The 17,316-nt window shown below is 42.0% G+C and overlaps 1 protein-coding gene across 1 annotated transcript in view; it reads left to right on the top strand.

Annotated features, from left to right (window-relative positions):
* The first annotated feature begins 839 nt into the window (after positions 1 to 839).
* Positions 840 to 17,316, top strand: part of LOC137335313 (protein-glutamine gamma-glutamyltransferase 2-like) — a 61,140-nt gene continuing 44,663 nt past the window's right edge. The window contains exons 1-2 of the mRNA XM_068000630.1: positions 840 to 937; positions 1,337 to 1,516. Coding sequence (XP_067856731.1) covers positions 928 to 937; positions 1,337 to 1,516 — 190 coding nt within the window. The 5' untranslated portion in view covers positions 840 to 927. The remainder of the gene's footprint in view (positions 938 to 1,336; positions 1,517 to 17,316) is intronic.

Here is a 17,316-nt window from a genome sequence, read left to right as displayed (position 1 = left end):
TGAGGGGAGATTTAATTGAGGTGTATAAAATTATGACGGGACTGGATAGAGTGGATAGGGAGGACCTATTTCCCTTAGCAGAGGGGTGGCCAGGGGCCATAGATTTAAAGTAATTGGTAGAAGGATTAGAGGGGAGCTGAGGAGAATTTTTTTCACCCAGAGGTTGGTGGGGGTCTGGAACTCACTGCCTGAAAGGGTGGTAGAGTCAGAAACCCTCAACTCATTTAAAAAGTACTTGGACGTGCACTTGAAGTAAGCTACAGGGCTATGGACCAAGTGCTGGAAAGTGGGATTAAGCTGGATAGCTCTTTTTCAGCTGGCATGGACACGATGGGCCGAATGGGCGTCCTTCTGTGCCATAACTTTCAATGATTCTATGAACCCTTAGCCTGAATTCAGGATCCCTCTTGCCGGCTGATTTTATACATTTCCTTGCTTCCTCTCCAAATCTTTATATTCTTTAAGTAATTATATGCAGTACTATTTTGAATGCTGTATTGATTTAGCACCTATTGCCACCTAATGAAAACTTTTTTTAAAATACAGTTTACAATATCACATTCCATTGGATCAATAATGACTAAAATCCCTTTCCACCCAATGCAGAATGCTCGATTAAGCATCCAAGGATTCCCAGTATTTGCAGGGTTTTTCACCCTTTTTATTGAGCAGTGTACCAGCAGAGAGAGCTCTTCTGTGTTTTCTTAAAATAGAAATGTTCATTGCCTCAGGGGACACTTTAATTTGCATATGTCAGATGTCACACTGAACGGACTCTTCTGTTAGGTCCGTTATTCTCCCAATTTACGGGAAGTTTTAGTCTGACGTGTTGGGTTGACTATAAAAGTTTGCAAACTGGACAGTGAAAGTGTAGAGAAGCAGCAGAGGGTGTGAGAGAACAGCAGAAAATATTCTTACAACGAGAACATGGCACAGAGTGAGAGAACTTCAGAATCATTGAACAAACCTGCCGGAGTGAATGAATGAATGAATGAAGTTGTTTTCGGGGCAAAAATGGATGAAATAATGCATAGAAAGAACATTAGGGCTTTTTCTTAATTTAGTCGCACAAAAAGTTAAGGCGACCGGTAAAATAACGATAAAAGTCTTTAAAGTTTAATATTCTGAAAAGTTACTGGCCCCAATTTAGTGCACACTGACGTGACTTAGGTTACTAGAAATTGTGAACGAATGATTAAAAACAAATACTTAATTTTGCATTAAAATTAAGGGGATTGAATAATTAAATATTGATTATGATTTGCAAAATAGAAATTAAGAATAATTCGATGAAGGTTGTGGATCCCGTTTTGTAACTGTCTCTTGTTCTTCACAGCCCCGAAAGTGGCAGGTATAGATTTGCAGTGTAAAGCCAATAACACAGCACACAAGACAGACGATTTCGGTTTCAGTCGGCTGATTGTGAGAAGAGGGAGTCGCTTTACCATCACCGTGCACTTCACCGGCAGGGACTACCAGCCAGGAGCTGACAAGATCTCCCTCATTGTCGAAACAGGTAGGGAGTGACTGTATCGCGGTAAAAGGAACAAGGGTCTCTTCAAACAAAACTTACCATGTTTTATATGCCGATTGTTCATATATTATAAGCCTAGAAATTAAAGGAAGAAGAAATAAATTGCATTTACATAGCACCTTTCATGACCTCAGGACGTCCCAAAGTGCTTTACAGCCAATGAAGTACTTTTGAAGTGTAGTCACTGTTGTAATGTAAGAACGAGGGCGGCCAATTTGCGCACAGCAAGCTCCTACAAACAGCAATGTGATAATGACCAGATCATCTGCTTTAGTGATGTTGATTGAGGGATACATAATGTGCTTTGAATTCCTTTAAATGGGTTAATTCATTGAATAAAGTAGCAGAGAAGGGAATTTGATGTGAGCATTTGTTAAGTATTTGTACCGTAGCTGCTCAGAGCATTTAATGATGACAAGTTCCATCAGTTTTGTTCTTCTAACTTTTTGTGTGAGTTGTAATTTAGGAAGGTTCTGAGGGAACTGTGGGTGAAGAGTTCTTCTGAGCACTGTAGGATAAATTCAGCAACCTCGCACTGAGCCTAATTAGACAAGAGCCAAGGCCAGAGAATCTGGCTACGGTGTTCCAGTCCTATCTCTGACCCGTGCTCCCATCAAGCAAGGCTCATTGCTCGGAGAGCTGAGGAAACCCACTTGAGCAATTAAATTGTAAATTTATCCCTAAAGAACAGGTTTACATTTACTCTAAACACAGCACAAGGTGAAAATCTCCCTCCAAAATTAGTTTTTGCTTATCAGGTATGATGAAATTTTGAACATTTCCTGTCTCCACTTTGAAGGAGTGCTTATTATGGTTGAGAATTGAGATTAGTTTGAAATTCAGGATTGGTCAGGCTCGCTCACCTCCAAATAGTTAGAGAATTCAAAATCCATTAAAATTCCACAGACCACCAGGAATATTGGAGATATATAGCCACTAGACCATGATCAAAATCAGATTACAGACAGATCTATCGGGAAATCAGGCACAGAGACAGACGCTGCAAACTTGTCACCTTACAGTGCTGATATACTTTGCATCATTGCAAAGTGGTTTGCATGACGATATAACTTCAGAGACAGGTTCTGATCTAATTTCGGGGTGGAGCAGAGTGTTGAGAGACCAAAGGAGCAAGCATATCTATAGAGCTGGGGAGGGAGGGAGGCATAACTCATGTCTAAAGAAATTGTGCACATACCTCCTTCCCCCAGTGGATGTTCCGAAGCTGTGGTACTTGGACTTGGACACTGCACAGAGTATAACCCACAGACCTGTAGCTATAGCCTTAGACTACTTCAGGAAATCATAATCCCTTAAACCTTTCAGAGCACCAGGGACACTGAACTCCTGCACAGCCACCACCCATATGGTTAATTAGGTTTCAACTTTATTTCTGTCTGTGGTGTTGCAATTTAACTCTTTCAGGATGTTTTGACTCACTGACTTATGATTTAACACCTGAAGTGTACAGGCAGAGATGTTAGAAGTTGCGGAAAATACATTATGAAACTTACACAGAATCAGTAAGGGAGCTGGTGGATATCTAGAGATTGAGTTTAGGGGGAGAAAGTGGAACTGACCATGAGGGTCCATGTCAATTATTGCTAGGGGATTGGCTTCTGGAAGTGGTTCCAGTTGATTTGACAGAATGGTTATATGAACACGAGGGTGAGACTTTCAAGCAGTTAGAAAAATGCACTAATCATTTTGTGGCCCTCGCAAGCACCAATAAGCTGCTGCACAGGTGGGAAACTGGGCATCTCATGCTGTCCAAGGTGGGGGGATGCAGGTGTTGAGCTGGCTGTTTAGCCGATGCACTGTGAATCTGTGTCAATGCAGCTGAGCAGAATGAAGAAGGATGAGACAGAGATTTAGAGTTTTAAAACGTGACAAAGTGGGTCACAAGGCCAACAAGTGCTGGTTTAATAGAGGGTCTGTGGGGGGCGTAAAATGGGCGATATTGCATTGTCCGCCCATGATACACCGTGCCAGATTTTCCATCCCATTGAAGTAATGATGTCATGGGTATACGATGGCGTAGCTTTCAATGTCGCCCGTTTTCTGCTCCTGCTGACGTTGAAAGTACCTACAAGAGCAGGTCAGAGGCTGGGTATTCTGTGGCGAGTGACTCACCTCCTGATTCCCCAAAGCCTTTCCACCATCTATAAGGCACAAGTCAGGAGTGTGATGGAATACTCTCCACTTACCTGGATGAGTGCAGCTCCAACAACACTGAAGAAGCTCAACACCATCCAGGACAAAGCAGCCTGCTTGATTGGCACCCCATCCACCACCCTAAACATTCACTCCCTTCACCACCGGCGCACTGTGGCTGCAGTGTGTACCATCCACAGGATGCACTGCAGAAACTCGCCAAGGCTTCTTCGACAGCACCTCCCAAACCCGCGACCCCTACCACCTAGAAGGACAAGGCCAGAAGGCATATCGGAACAACACCACCTGCACGTTCCCCTCCAAGTCACACACCATCCCGACTTGGAAATATATCGCCGTTCCTTCATCGTCATGGGTCAAAATCCTGGAACTCCCTTCCTAACAGCACTGTGGGAGAACCTTCACCACACGGACCGCAGCGGCTCACCACCACCTTCTCAAGGGCAATTAGGGATGGGCAATAAATGCTGGCCTCGCCCGCGACGCCCACATCCCATGAACGAATAAAAAAAAGATTGTCTTGATTCATTCCAGGTCTAACCTAGTGTAAAATACTCCATTGCTGCATAATTCTGCACAGGTTAAAATCATGGAATCGAATCATAGAATGGTTACAGCACAGAAGGAGGCCATTTGGCCCATCGAGCCTGTGCTGGCTCTCTGCAAGAGCAATCCAGCTAGTCCCACTCCCCCGCCCTTTCCCAGTAGCCCTTTAAATTTTTTCCCTTCATGTACTTGTCCAATCCCCTTTTGAAAGCCATGATTGAGTCTGTCTCCAACACCCCCTCGGGCAGTGCATTCCAGATCATAACCACTCGCTGTGGCAAAAAGTTATTCCTTGTGTCATCTTTGGTTCTTTTGCCAATCACCTTGAATCTATGTCCTCTGGTTCTTGATCCTTCCACCAATGGGAACAGTTTCTCTCTATCTACTCTGTCTAGACCCTTCATGATTTTGAATACCTCTATCAAATCTCCTCTCAACCTTTTCTGCTCTATGGAGAACAACCCCAGCTTCTCCAGTCTATCCACGTAACTGAAGTCCTTCATCCCTGGAACCATTCTAGTAAATCTTTTCTGCACCCTCTCTAAGGCCTTCACACCCTTCTTAAAGTGCGGTGCCCAGAATTGGACACAATACTCCAGTTGTGGCCGAACCGTTGTTTTATAAAGGTTCAACATAACTTCCTTGCTTTTGTACTCTATTGTCTCTGTTTGTAAAGCCTAGGATCCCGTATGCCTTATTAACAGCTTGCTCAACCTGCCCTACAACCTTCAATGATTTGGGCACCCCCTTTAGAATTGTGCCCTCTAGTTTATAATTCCTCTCCTCGTTCTTCCTACCAAAATGTATCACTTCGTACATCTCTGTGTTAAATTTCATTTGTCACGTGTCCGCCCATTCCACCAGCCTGTCTGTATCCTCTTGAAGTTTATCACTATCCTCCTCACTGTTCACTACACTTCCAAGTTTTGTGTCATCTGCAAATTTGGAAATTGTGCCCTGTACACCCAAGTCCAAGTCATTAATATATATCAAAAAAAGTAGTGGTCCTAGTACCGACCTGTGGGGAACACTACTGTACACCTCCCTCCAGTCCGATAAACAACCGTTCACCACTACTCTCCGTTGCCTGTCACTTAGCCAATTTTGTATCCACGCTGCCACTGCCCCTTTTATTCCATGGGCTTCAACTTTGCTGACAAGCCTTTTATGTGGCACTTTATCAAACGCCTTTTGGAAGTCCATATACACCACACCAACCGCATTGCCCACATCTGTCTATGTTTTTCATGATTTGCAATTAATTAAGTCTAACCCCAAACCAATGTTCGCTAATCTGCAGAACAGTGCTACACACAAATAGTCTGTTAGCACTTTCTACTTACAATATGTCCCCTTTTATTCACATCTACTTTTGTTTTGTCTAAAATTAACAAAAAGAAAAGGAAAATATAGCTGCTAACCAGCTCACTGCCACATGAAGCGGTTGTATAAAGATTGGCATAGACTAGTTGGGCCGATCGACCCATCTCTTTTTTTTTGGATTGTAATTTTAATGCCATCGATGTGCAATCATTTTCCATTATAAAGTCTGAAACACAAACCCTGAAAAATGTACAAGTCAAAAGTTAATGTTTCATGTTGAATTCTACAGGCAATTTAAAGAATGACCCTTTTCTGTGCTGCTGATTCTATATAATCCTTCTTAACTTTGCTTGTCTACTCACCTACTCTTTTCACTCTTGGTGCTGCAAAAATAATGTTCTGCACAATTAGTTTGATTTCGTTTTTACCACAATTACTAAAGGGGGTAAAAAGGATACAGTTGGCACAAACAAAGAGCAGACAGATGTCTTCCACCATTAGAAAGGTTTAAAATGAAGTTTGAAAAGTTTCCAGGTGGTCCCCATTAGAACTTCTTAAGCTTTGCTTTGCGCTGACTGCAGTCGAGATGAAGCTAAACATACGGGTGGCCACCTAGCTTGCCTGAATTCAATTCTGACGATGGGAAGTCAAGACCGCTTTGTGTCAATACAAACTGTAATAGAACTGATCTAGAAGTCACAAGATTAATCAACTGAAATCACACTGTGACATTAGTAACAGATGTTTAAATGCATTCCTTCTTTGGCTATTTTAATTAACAGCAGGTAGAGGAGTTTCAGATGGATGCATTCGTGCTCTTAGTCTTAATAGCGCGCAGCATGCTTTTAAGACTTTCAGTCAGTGAAATAAACATTATATGTTGTGACTCTTTGAAAAACATGTTTTATTGCCACACCAGTATTCAGTCCAACTGATTAATTTGCACAATAATTATAATCTCTGACCGATTGTACTAAATACAGAAAGGAAGTTATATAATTGAAATTCTTTATTATTAATGGATTTTGTTCTAGAAATTCCTACAGTTTAAATTGATTTGCAATTAGTCTTTTTTTCACCCCATAAACTAACTAATTATGTGTTAACATATGGTTTTGTAAGGATAGTGCTCTAAAGGTGGAGCAGGCCCAGCAGAGTCTAAAAATAGAACAGATCCAACACAGCAACAGAGTCACTTGACAAAACAACAATGGCTGCACTTCAAAAATAATTAATTGGTTGTAAAGTGCTTTGGGACCTCCTGAGGATGTGAAAAGTGCAATAAATGCAAGTTTCCATTTGTTTTCTTTAATGCTAAACCCGCCTTGGTACTGGCTGAAAAGCAGAATTGGTGAGGTTCTTGAAAGCAAGATGGGATTTGTCTAATATTCAAGGAACTGCTGCGATCTATGTACTCAATGTTAAAATAGATTGAATAGTAAAAGGTTGTATTCTTAGGAAAATGTGGCAAATATACAGCAGATCCGCGAGCACGTGCAAACAGAAGGGACAGGACAGGTTAACATTGTGAATGTAAACCCTTCAGCAGAACTAGAAACTGAAAGGGATGAGAATCCCTTGATAGGGCTGAACAAAACAAAGAGGGAGAGAATAACAGGTAAAAGTCGAGTACAGTCCCCACCACTTATATCGTCCCTGCTTATCCCGGACAGCAGCCTATATCGGGCAAATAGCGCTAACCATAGGCATTAATTACAAAGGCGCCGCTTAAGTCGTATTAAATGTGTCGGCTATTTTGGTCAGTTCAAGCAGCAATTTGCATCTCGTTAAAGTGCGACTTCTTTACAATCCCCGGTTATTCCCTATTCCCCATCACAAATTCCAGGCTCTGTTTTACAATCATGTTTAGTTTGCTTTTTCCCACATTATGAAACCTTTCTGCGGCCCGAATCGGTTTTGATAACGAACCTTGAGTAAATATCTGAACAGGGCCACTGAGTTGTGAAAGTCTGAATGTATCAGGAATGCTGACTCCTGTCATGAGAGGAGTTAATGAGTTAAATGAGTAGTAAATAGTTTTTTTTTGAAAAACTGAAAGCCAGTGGATGATATGCAATGATCACCTCAATGAAACAGTGAAAAATAACTAAAAGAACAAAATGGTGTAAAAATAGCTTAAAAAAAAGGGCAGGGTGAATTTATAGCACAAATCATAGTATCATAGTAGGGTACAGCACAGAAGGATTCCATTCAGCACAGAAGGAGGCCATTCAGCCCATCGTGCCTGTGCCAGCTCTTTGAAAGAGCTATCCAATTAGTCCCACTTCCCTGTTCTTTCCCCATAGCCCTGTAACTTCTTTCCCTTCAAGTATTTATCCAATTCTCTTTTGAAAGTTATTATTAAATCTGTTTCCACCACCCTTTCAGGCAGTGCATTCAGATCATAACAACTCTCTGCATAAAAAAAATGTTACCTCATTTCGCCTCTGGTTCTTTTGCCAATCTCCCTAAATCTGTATCCTCTGGTTACCGACTCTTCCGCCACTGGAAAGAGTCTTTCCTTATTTACTCTAGCAAAATAGTTCATGATTTTGAATACCTCTATTAAATCTCCTCTAACCTTCTCTGCTTTAAGGAGAATAACCCCAGCTTCTTTCATCCCTGGTACCATTCTAGTAAATCTCTTCTACATCTTCTTTAAAGCCTTGACATCCTTCCTAAAGCGTGCTACCCAGAGTTGAACACAATACTCCAGCTGAGGCCTAATCAAATGTTTTATAAGGATTTAGCATAACTTCCTTGCTTTTGTACTCTACATGCCTCTATTAATAATGCCAACGACCCCATATACTTTTTTAACAGCCTTCTCAACTTGTCCTGCCACCTTCAAAGATTTGTGTACATACACCTCGAGGTCTCTCTGTTCCTGCACTCTCTTTAAAATTGTACTATTTAGTTTATACTCAAGGGGCTAGAAATTGGGCCGTCTAACGCCTGTTGTTTCAGCGCTACGCGACCTCCCGAACATCCAAGATGGCGTCTTGGATGCGCACACACGCTTCTAGCGTGATGTGTGCCGGATGCCATCTTGGTAAAGGGCTTAGCGCATGCACAAATAACGAACGCCAGCAGCATGTAAAGTAGAGAGAATATGTGTTTGATCAATGTGCAATGCTGATTTCAAGTGATAGACACTATTTTGGGACTTATCGCTCCACTCAACGCACAGTCTTAACCGTGACCATCTAAACATGTCTTAGAGTGCCTGGAGAAACCTGCAACAGTGCTATTTAAAGGGACCATGAAGGATTTACTGGTTAGTTGCTGGATTATTTCTTCTGCTGATGCATTTGTAACTGTTTTTGGAGGTCTCCTATACTTGAATACTAGGACGAGGGGACATAGCCTAACATTTAGAGTCAGGACGTGCAGGAGTGAAGTTAGGAAATGCTTCTACACGCAAAGGGTGGGAGAAGTTTGGAACGCTCTTCTGCAGACGGCAGTTGATGCTAGCTCAATTGTGAATTTTAAATCTGTGATTGATGGATTTCTGTGAACCAAGGGTATTAAGGGATATGGGCCCAAGGCGGGTATATGGAGTTAGGTCACAGATCAACCATGATCTTATTGAATGGAGGAACAGGCTCGAAGTGCTAAATGCCATTGCCACTTGCTGCCTTCTATATGTACCACCTTCTCCTGCAAGAAAGCGGGACATGTATCTGGGTGATGTGGTTGTCATGGTTGAATAGCTGCCAGTGTCTGTGGCCTGTGAGTTGTGGGTGGGCGGCTTGCAACAGTGGTAATGTGTGTAAGGGTGAGAGAAAGCATCTGATTGGAAGAGTTGCGTATTGATGGAGAGAGCTGTTGGTATGTGGGTAATGGGGGAAGTTGTGCGTGGTGTAGTTGGTAGGAGACACCACTTGACAGTTGACCTCACTCACCTTGACCAATCGTGTCAAAGCATTGAACTTCTTCCTGCACTGCATCTGTTCTTGTGGTGCTTTGCACCTGGCATCGACTTTATCCCCCGCTGCCTCCCACTGCCTTTTGGGCATATGTCTGGAGGGCCTCTTCCACACACACCCCCTCCCCTGCGGTTATAGGTTTTCCCTCCTTCTGTCCACCTCTTGCACCAAGGCCTGTAGTGCATCAGCAGAGAACCTTGGTATACGTACTCTCGTAGGCCTGGTACCAACTCAGATCGGCAGATTGGTGAGGTCTGGCGTGCAGATTGGAGGGTGTGGGATTTAGTAGTGCGCCACCTTTATTCAATGTTTTAATATAACTCAACAGTTTGTAAACATAGGGACGGGACGAGACCTGCATCTATGTTTTACGTGTGCGATGTCTGATCGCATTTCAGATTCTGTGCAGACAGCAGACTGTTATTTTTAGCAAATAAGAGGACCAGCTACCTTTAAGAGACTTTGGCAGGCTGTCAGATTGACATCCTGCCTTTAAGAGATTGGGGCTCCCCCTGCTGGTGAAAAGTGCAAATGTCCTCGGACCCTCGTGTCAACGCTGATTTGCAACGCTGCTTGCAGATAAATACTGAGGGCGGATGAATGTCTCGGGATGAATGTCTCGTCCTGCCTGCGCAGGAAGCACCGGGCGTGGGTTAATCCCGGAACACGGCTCCTGCGCCCGGTTTATGGCCGAATCCAATTTAACTCCCATTCTTCCTACCAAATGTACACAAAAAATGCAGGAAATATGAAATAAAATAAAACAGAAAATGTTGGTCATATCCCTCTCTTTCCTCTTTTATTTTACAGATACCAGCGCTGACAGAATCTACACTCAATGTTAATGTGTCTTAACTGGGTGCAGATGCTGACTGGTTTATGTGCATTTCCAATATTTTCAGTATTTATTTCCAATTTACTGCATTTGTAATAATCGTCTTTTTACTTGCACCCCAAAAGAGGGAGCTTCCCCCTGTGCTTTTAAAAGTTAAAGTATTAAAAATTCTCTCTAATTTTGTGATTTTTTTTTTGAAAATTGTTTTTAAAAAGAAGTGTGATGGGAACTGGACAACACAAGATGGCTGAATTAACATCGCTGCGTTCCTTCATTAACCTGGGGACTGCAATATTCCTAGAAACTACATCTTTTAATTTCAATTGTGCGTTAATTGATGCCACAGGGCCCAGTTGTCTCCTCTAGTTCATGTGATGAAGTCATCGTCTTAAAATATTAATCAGATTAAATCACCCAATAGAACATTGAGCACAATATGGAATCGAATGTCTCTGTCCTTATAATTCGTCAGGAAGTACTCAATTTCTGAAACACACACTTGATTTGTAAAATCTTTTACATTGAGTTGAAATGAATCTTAAACGTTTTGCTGTTTTCAGTTAACAATTTTGGAGTGATATATATGGTAATCTCAAGCAAAACTATCTCAAATTGGTGAACAAATATTGAAGAATTCATTTTAATCCCCTGATTTCTCTTTATCATAAACAATATTAAAATAAGCAAGGTACATTTCTAGCAGCTTACAAAAAGTTAAATTCTCCCTGTTTTGACAGCTTAAAGAGAAATTCTAGCAGTGGTTCAGTGGAGGCATTAAACTGAAACATCTCATCCAGTGGTGTAAATGGAACATATTTCATAAACAGAAAACATTCAACAGATTCTTAGCAGGAGTCCCTGTGGCGAAATGACCTCGTTAACTAAATATATGGTTTTAATCTTCAAGTTAGTTGTGGGCTGCCTTAAAAACAAGCCCATTATATTTAAATAAATGTCGCTAACATTTGCTTGTACTAGTTCAGTACAGTAGAAGACACAAAAAGCATACCAGAAATAGTGGGGAACCGAGGGTCTAATGAGAGTGAGGAACTTAAAGTAATTAATATCAGGAGAGAAAAAATACTTCAGAAACTAATGGGACTAAAAGCTAATAAATCCCCTGGAACAGATGGCTTACATCCGAGGGTTCTAAAAGAGGTGGCTGGAGAGATAGTCGATGCATTGGTTTTGATCTTCCAAAATTCCCTAGATTCTGCAATGGTCCCAGCAGATTGGAAGGTAGCAAATGTGACCCCGTTATTCAAGAAAGGAAGAAGAGAGAAAACAGGGAACTACAGGCCAGTTAGCCTGACATCAGTCGTCGGGAAAATGCTGGAATCCATTATTAAGGAAGTGGTAACAGGGCACTTAGAAAATCATAATGATTAGATGGAGTCAACATGGTTTTATGAAAGTGAAATCTGTTTGACAAATATATTAGAGTTTTTTGAGGATGTAACTAGCAGGGTAGATAAAGGGGAACCAGTGAATGTCATATATTTGGATTTTCAAAAGGCATTCGATAAGGTGCCACATAAAAAGTTGTTAAACAAGATAAGGGCTCATGGGGTTAGGGGAGGATAGAGGATTGGTTAATGGACAGTAAACAGAAAGTAGGGATAAACGGGTCATTTTCAGGTTGGCAAGCTGTAACTAGTGGGGTGCCGCAAGGATCGGTGCTTGGGCCTCAGCTATTTATAATCTACATTAATGACTTAGGTGAAGGGACCGAGTGTAATGTATCCAAGTTTGCTGACGATACATAGCTAGGTGGGAAAGTAAGCTGTGAGGAGGACACAAAGACAGGTTAAATGAGTGGGCAAGAAGGTGGTGGATGGAATATAATGTGGGGAAATGTGAGGTTATTGACTTTGGTAGGAAGAATAGAAAAACAGAATACTTTTTAAATGGTGAGAAACTATTAAATGTTGGTGATCAGAGAGACTTGGGTGTCCTCGTACAAGAAACACAAAAAGTTAGCATGCAAGTACAGCAGGCAATTAGGAAAGCAAATGGAATGTTGGCCTTTATTGCAAGGGGGTTGGAGTACAAAAGTAAGGACATCTTACTACAATTGTACAGGGCTTTAGTGAGACCTCACCTGGAGTACTGTGTACAGTTTTGGTCGCCTTATCTAAGGAAGGATATACTTGCCTTAGAGGTGGAGCAACAAAGGTTCACGAGATTAATTCCTGGGATGAGAGGGTTGTCCTATGAGGTGAGGTTGAGTAGAATGGGCCTATACTCTCGAGTTTAGAAGAATGAGAGGTGATCTAATTGAAACATATAAGATTCTGAGGGGGCTTGACGGGGTAGATGCTGAGAGGTTGTTTCCCATGGCTGGAGTGTCTAGAACTAAGGAGCATAGTCGCAGGATAAGGGGTCGGCCATTTAAGACTGAGATGAGGAGGAATTTCTTCACTCAGTGGGCTGCGAATCTTTGGAATTCTCCACCCCAGAGGGCTGTGGATGCTGAGTCATTGAATATATTCAAGGCTGAGGTAGACAGATATTTGGACTCTAGGGGAATCAAGGGTTATGGGGATCGGGCAAGAAAGTAGATTTGAGGTCGAAGATCTGATTGAATAGCAGAGCAGGCTTGAGGGGCTATGTGGCCTACTCCTGCTCCTATTTCTTATGTTCATACTGAAATGCTCGGGTGTCCATTCAGTCGCTGGAACTTTCAGTTTCAGCATAAAACAGACAATATATTGGATGGAAATAGAAAGAAAAGTTGGACTAGGTATATAATAGACGGCTGATCCAATATCGCCCTTCTTTGCGCCCCACCTAAGTTCCGCCCAATGATTCTAATGCCCATTATTTTAAATGGGTTAACACCGCCATTAAAATAGCGGACAGGGCACTGTCATACTAAAGGTTTTGCACATTCATACACTAATAACAGTATATTTCGTTCTTCTGTTTCTCAGCACATGGATAAGGCACTGACTAACTGCACCACACACCTCGAAATCCGCTCTTATATCGTACCGGTGTCACTACTCAACACACATGGGTTTTACACCATTCGTGGCAACACCAAAGGTAAACTCGCCAGATTCACAAAATCCGGCAGCCAGAAAGACTCGTATCTTTGATGGTGCCATCGGCTGCGTGTCAGGAGCCGATAGTGTTACCACAGATGACCAAAGATAACCACTTCTCTCTCTTCCAATTCACCACTAGCTCTACTCCAGAGGGTACTCCTGCTCGAGAGGGTAACTGTGGCGAGGCACACTAGTCCAACACCATTTTGCAAAAGAATACTCCTGATAATTCAAAGTCGTTTTTCTAAAAAAAATTTGAATCATCCAATAATTTCGATTAGTCAAAAATAAATAACAACAATAACAACTAGTTGCATTTATATAGCGCCTTTAATGTAGTAAAATGTCCCAAGCCGCTTCACAGGAGCGTTAGCAAACAATATTTGACACCGAGCCACATAGGACAGGAGACCAAAAGCTTGGTCAAAGAGGGTAGGTTTTAAGGAGTGTCTTAAAGGAAGAGAGAGAGGTGGAGAGGTTTAGGGAGGGGACTCCAGAGCTTAGGGTCTAGGCAGCTGAAAGCATGGTCGCCAATGGTGGAGCAATGAAAATCGGGGATGTGCAATGGGCCAGAATTGCAGGAGCACAGAGATCTCAGTGGGTTGTAGGGCTGGAGGAGGTTACAGAGATAGGGAGCAAATTGGGAATTGACTGCATAAAATATTTATTAGATAATTTGAAATAAGCGACTTTGAATTCAGAAGCTCAGGCTGTCATGAAATACAAGGGTGGCCTAAATTGATCTTGGTTTCACATTGGGACTGTGAAAAGTTGAAGCTGACTCAGAGTTTGGAAGTTCAACTGTCTAGTTTACTAAATGGATATCTTATTCAGACATATTTGTGCACAGAAATAAACCACAAATCCAACATCTCTTCAGCCATTCAGAAGTGAAATCAGTAAACGCCTATTCACTCAAAGAATAGTGGAAATCTAGAACTCTCTCCCCCAAAATGCTGTGGATGCTGGGTCAATTTGAATTTTCAAGATTGAGATTGACAGATTTATTTTAGGTAAGGGTACCAAGGGATATGGATCAAAGGCGGGTAAATGGAGTAGAGATACAGATCAGCCGTGATCTAATTGAATGGTGGAAAAGGCTCGAGAGGCTGAAGTTCCAATGTTCCTATGTTTCTGTGTTCCTAGAACAGTTCTTTCATTTCAGAAACCTGGGTTCAGATGCAGTCCAGACTGATGGGGGGGAAAGAAATCTCCTTTTTGCTGATTTCAAGGGTTCTACGTGAAATAATTTTGAAACAGTTTGAACCCATGTCTGTGGTGTATAAACTGTCAATAAATGGGGTTAAATTGATTTAACATTCTCAATCTTATTTCTAGAGATTGTAAGGGTGACTGCTGTGGAAATTGGAAAAAATTAAACTAAAATGTGATTGGATGGGGGATCTTCTGAGGCTGATGTTAAGCTATATCGTTGAAGCAAAGAAAAAAAGAGCTTTACTCTGCATACGTATCCACTTCCCCATCCCCTGGTTTTGTTAAATCCTTACCAGTTTCCACAATTGTTTTATCACACTGTTGCTTCATTGATGTCTATCTCGATTATTCACTTCTAATCATAAATTTGCCAAGTCTGTTCGGGTCGCTCTTTGTTTACTGTTCCCATTTTCCTAGCCTTGATGTCTATATTTGACCTTGACATCATTAAATTGGCAAAAGTCTCACTGAAAACATTGACCTTTGATGTCTGCACATTGTGTTTGAGCTGTGCTGCACCAGGGTGACTAATATATCAAGAGGACACTTTGAACAAACAGATTTGAAACTTGGACCAACATTAAATTTAATTTTGCCATGGTTTAGCACTCTGCTACACTTGATCCGTGAAGGTGAAATATGATTGCTTTTATCCACCTCGATTCATAAGAACATAAGAAATAGGAGCAGGAATAGGCCATATAGCCCCTTGAGCCTGCTCCGCCATTCAACCAGAACATGGCTGATCTTCATCCTCAATTCCACACAAGAACACGGAGAACCCGCAGCAGGACGCGGAGAACCCGCAGCAGGACGCGGAGAACCCGCACCAGGACGCGGAGAACCCGCACCAGGACGCGGAGAACCCGCACCAGGACGCGGAGAACCCGCACCAGAACATAAGAACATAAAAACATAAGAAGTAGGAGAAGGAGTAGGCCATAAGGCCCCTCAAGGCTGCTCTGCCGTTCAATAAGATCATGGCTGATCTTTGACCTCAACTCCACTTTCCTGCCCGATCCCCATATCTAGTCGTAAAAACACTCGTCGACCATTACCCTTTGCTTCCTGCCACTGAGCCAATTTTGGATCCAACTTGCCACTTATCCTTGGATCCTATGGGCATTTACTTTTTTGACCAGTCTGCCATGTGGGACCTTGTCAAAAGCCTTGCTAAAATCCATGTAGACTACATCAAATGCGTTACCCTTATCAACCCTCCTTGTTACCTCCTCAAAAAATTCAAACAAATCCACGTTGACTGCCCTTGATTAATCCGTGCCTTTCTAAATGACGGTTTATACTGTTTCTCAGAATTGATTCCAATAATTTGCCCACGCCCAAGGTTAGACTGACTGGCCTGTAATTACTAGGTCTATCCATTTCTCCCTTTTCAAACAATGGTACAACGTTAGCGGTCCTCCAATCCTCCGGCATCACGCCTATAGCCGGGGAGGATCGGAAAATGATGGTCAGGGCCTCCGCTATTTCCTCCCTTGCTTCTTTTAATAGCCTGTGATACATTTCATCCGGGCCTGATGATTTATCTACTTTCAAAGATGCTAAACCCCTTAATACTTCCTCTCTCACTCTGTTTATCCCATCCAATATTTCACACTCCTCCTCCTTAACTGCAATCTCTGCATCGTCCCCCTCTTTTGTGACTACAGATGCAAAGTATTCATTAAGAACCATACCCACATCTTCCGCCTCCACACATAGGTTACTTTTTTGGTCTCTAATAGGCCCTACTCTTTCCTTAGTTATCTTCTTGCTCTTTATGTATTTATAAAACATTTTGGGTTTTCCTTAATTTTACTTGTCAGTATTTTTTCAAGTCCTCTCTTTGCTTTCCTAATTTCCTTTTTAATTTCACCCCTGCACTTTCTATACTCCTCTCGGCTTTCCGCAATATTGAGCTCTCAGTGTCTGACATAAGCTTCCGTCTTTTGCCTTACCTTACCCTGTATGCTCCTTCTCATTCAGGGGGCTCTAGATTTGGCAGTTCCACCCTTTTTCTTTGTGGGAATAAGTTTACTCTAAACCCCTTGAATCTCCCCCTTGAATGCCTCCCACTGCCCGGACACTGATTTACCTTCAAGTACTTGTTTCCAGTCCACTTTTGCAAAATCACTTCTCAGCTTAGTAAAATTGGCCTTACCCCAATTTAGAACTTTTACGCCTGTTCTATCTTTGTCCTTTTCCATAACTATGCTAAATCTAACTGAATTATGATCACTACAATCAAAATGCTCTCCCACTGATACTCCTTCCACCTGCCCAGCTTCATTCCCTAAAACCAAATCCAGAACTGCTGTCCCTCTTGTTGGGCTTGCTACGTACTGGCTAAAAAAGTTCTCCTGAATGCAATTTAAGAATTCTGTGCCCTCTATACCTTTTGCACTCTTTGTATCCCAGTTAATGTTTGAAAATCCAAATATACTACATCCACAGGTTCCCCTTTATCTACCCTGCTAGTTACATCCTCAAAAAACTCTGATAAATTTGTCAAACATGATTTCCTTTTCATTAAATCATGTTGACTCTTCCTAATCATATTATGATTTTCTAAGTGCCCTGTTACCACTTCCTTATTAATGGATTCCAGCATTTTCCCGACAACTGACATCAGGCTAACTGGCCTGTAGTTCCTTATTTTCTCTCTCCCTCCTTGGAGACCCCACACCAGAACCTGGAGACCCCACACCA

The sequence above is a fragment of the Heptranchias perlo genome, chromosome 19, assembly GCF_035084215.1.
Source record: "Heptranchias perlo isolate sHepPer1 chromosome 19, sHepPer1.hap1, whole genome shotgun sequence".
Taxonomy (NCBI): Eukaryota; Metazoa; Chordata; class Chondrichthyes; order Hexanchiformes; family Hexanchidae; genus Heptranchias; species Heptranchias perlo.
Note: the sequence above shows the minus strand (reverse complement) of the source record. Positions and strands in the feature narration are given on the sequence as shown.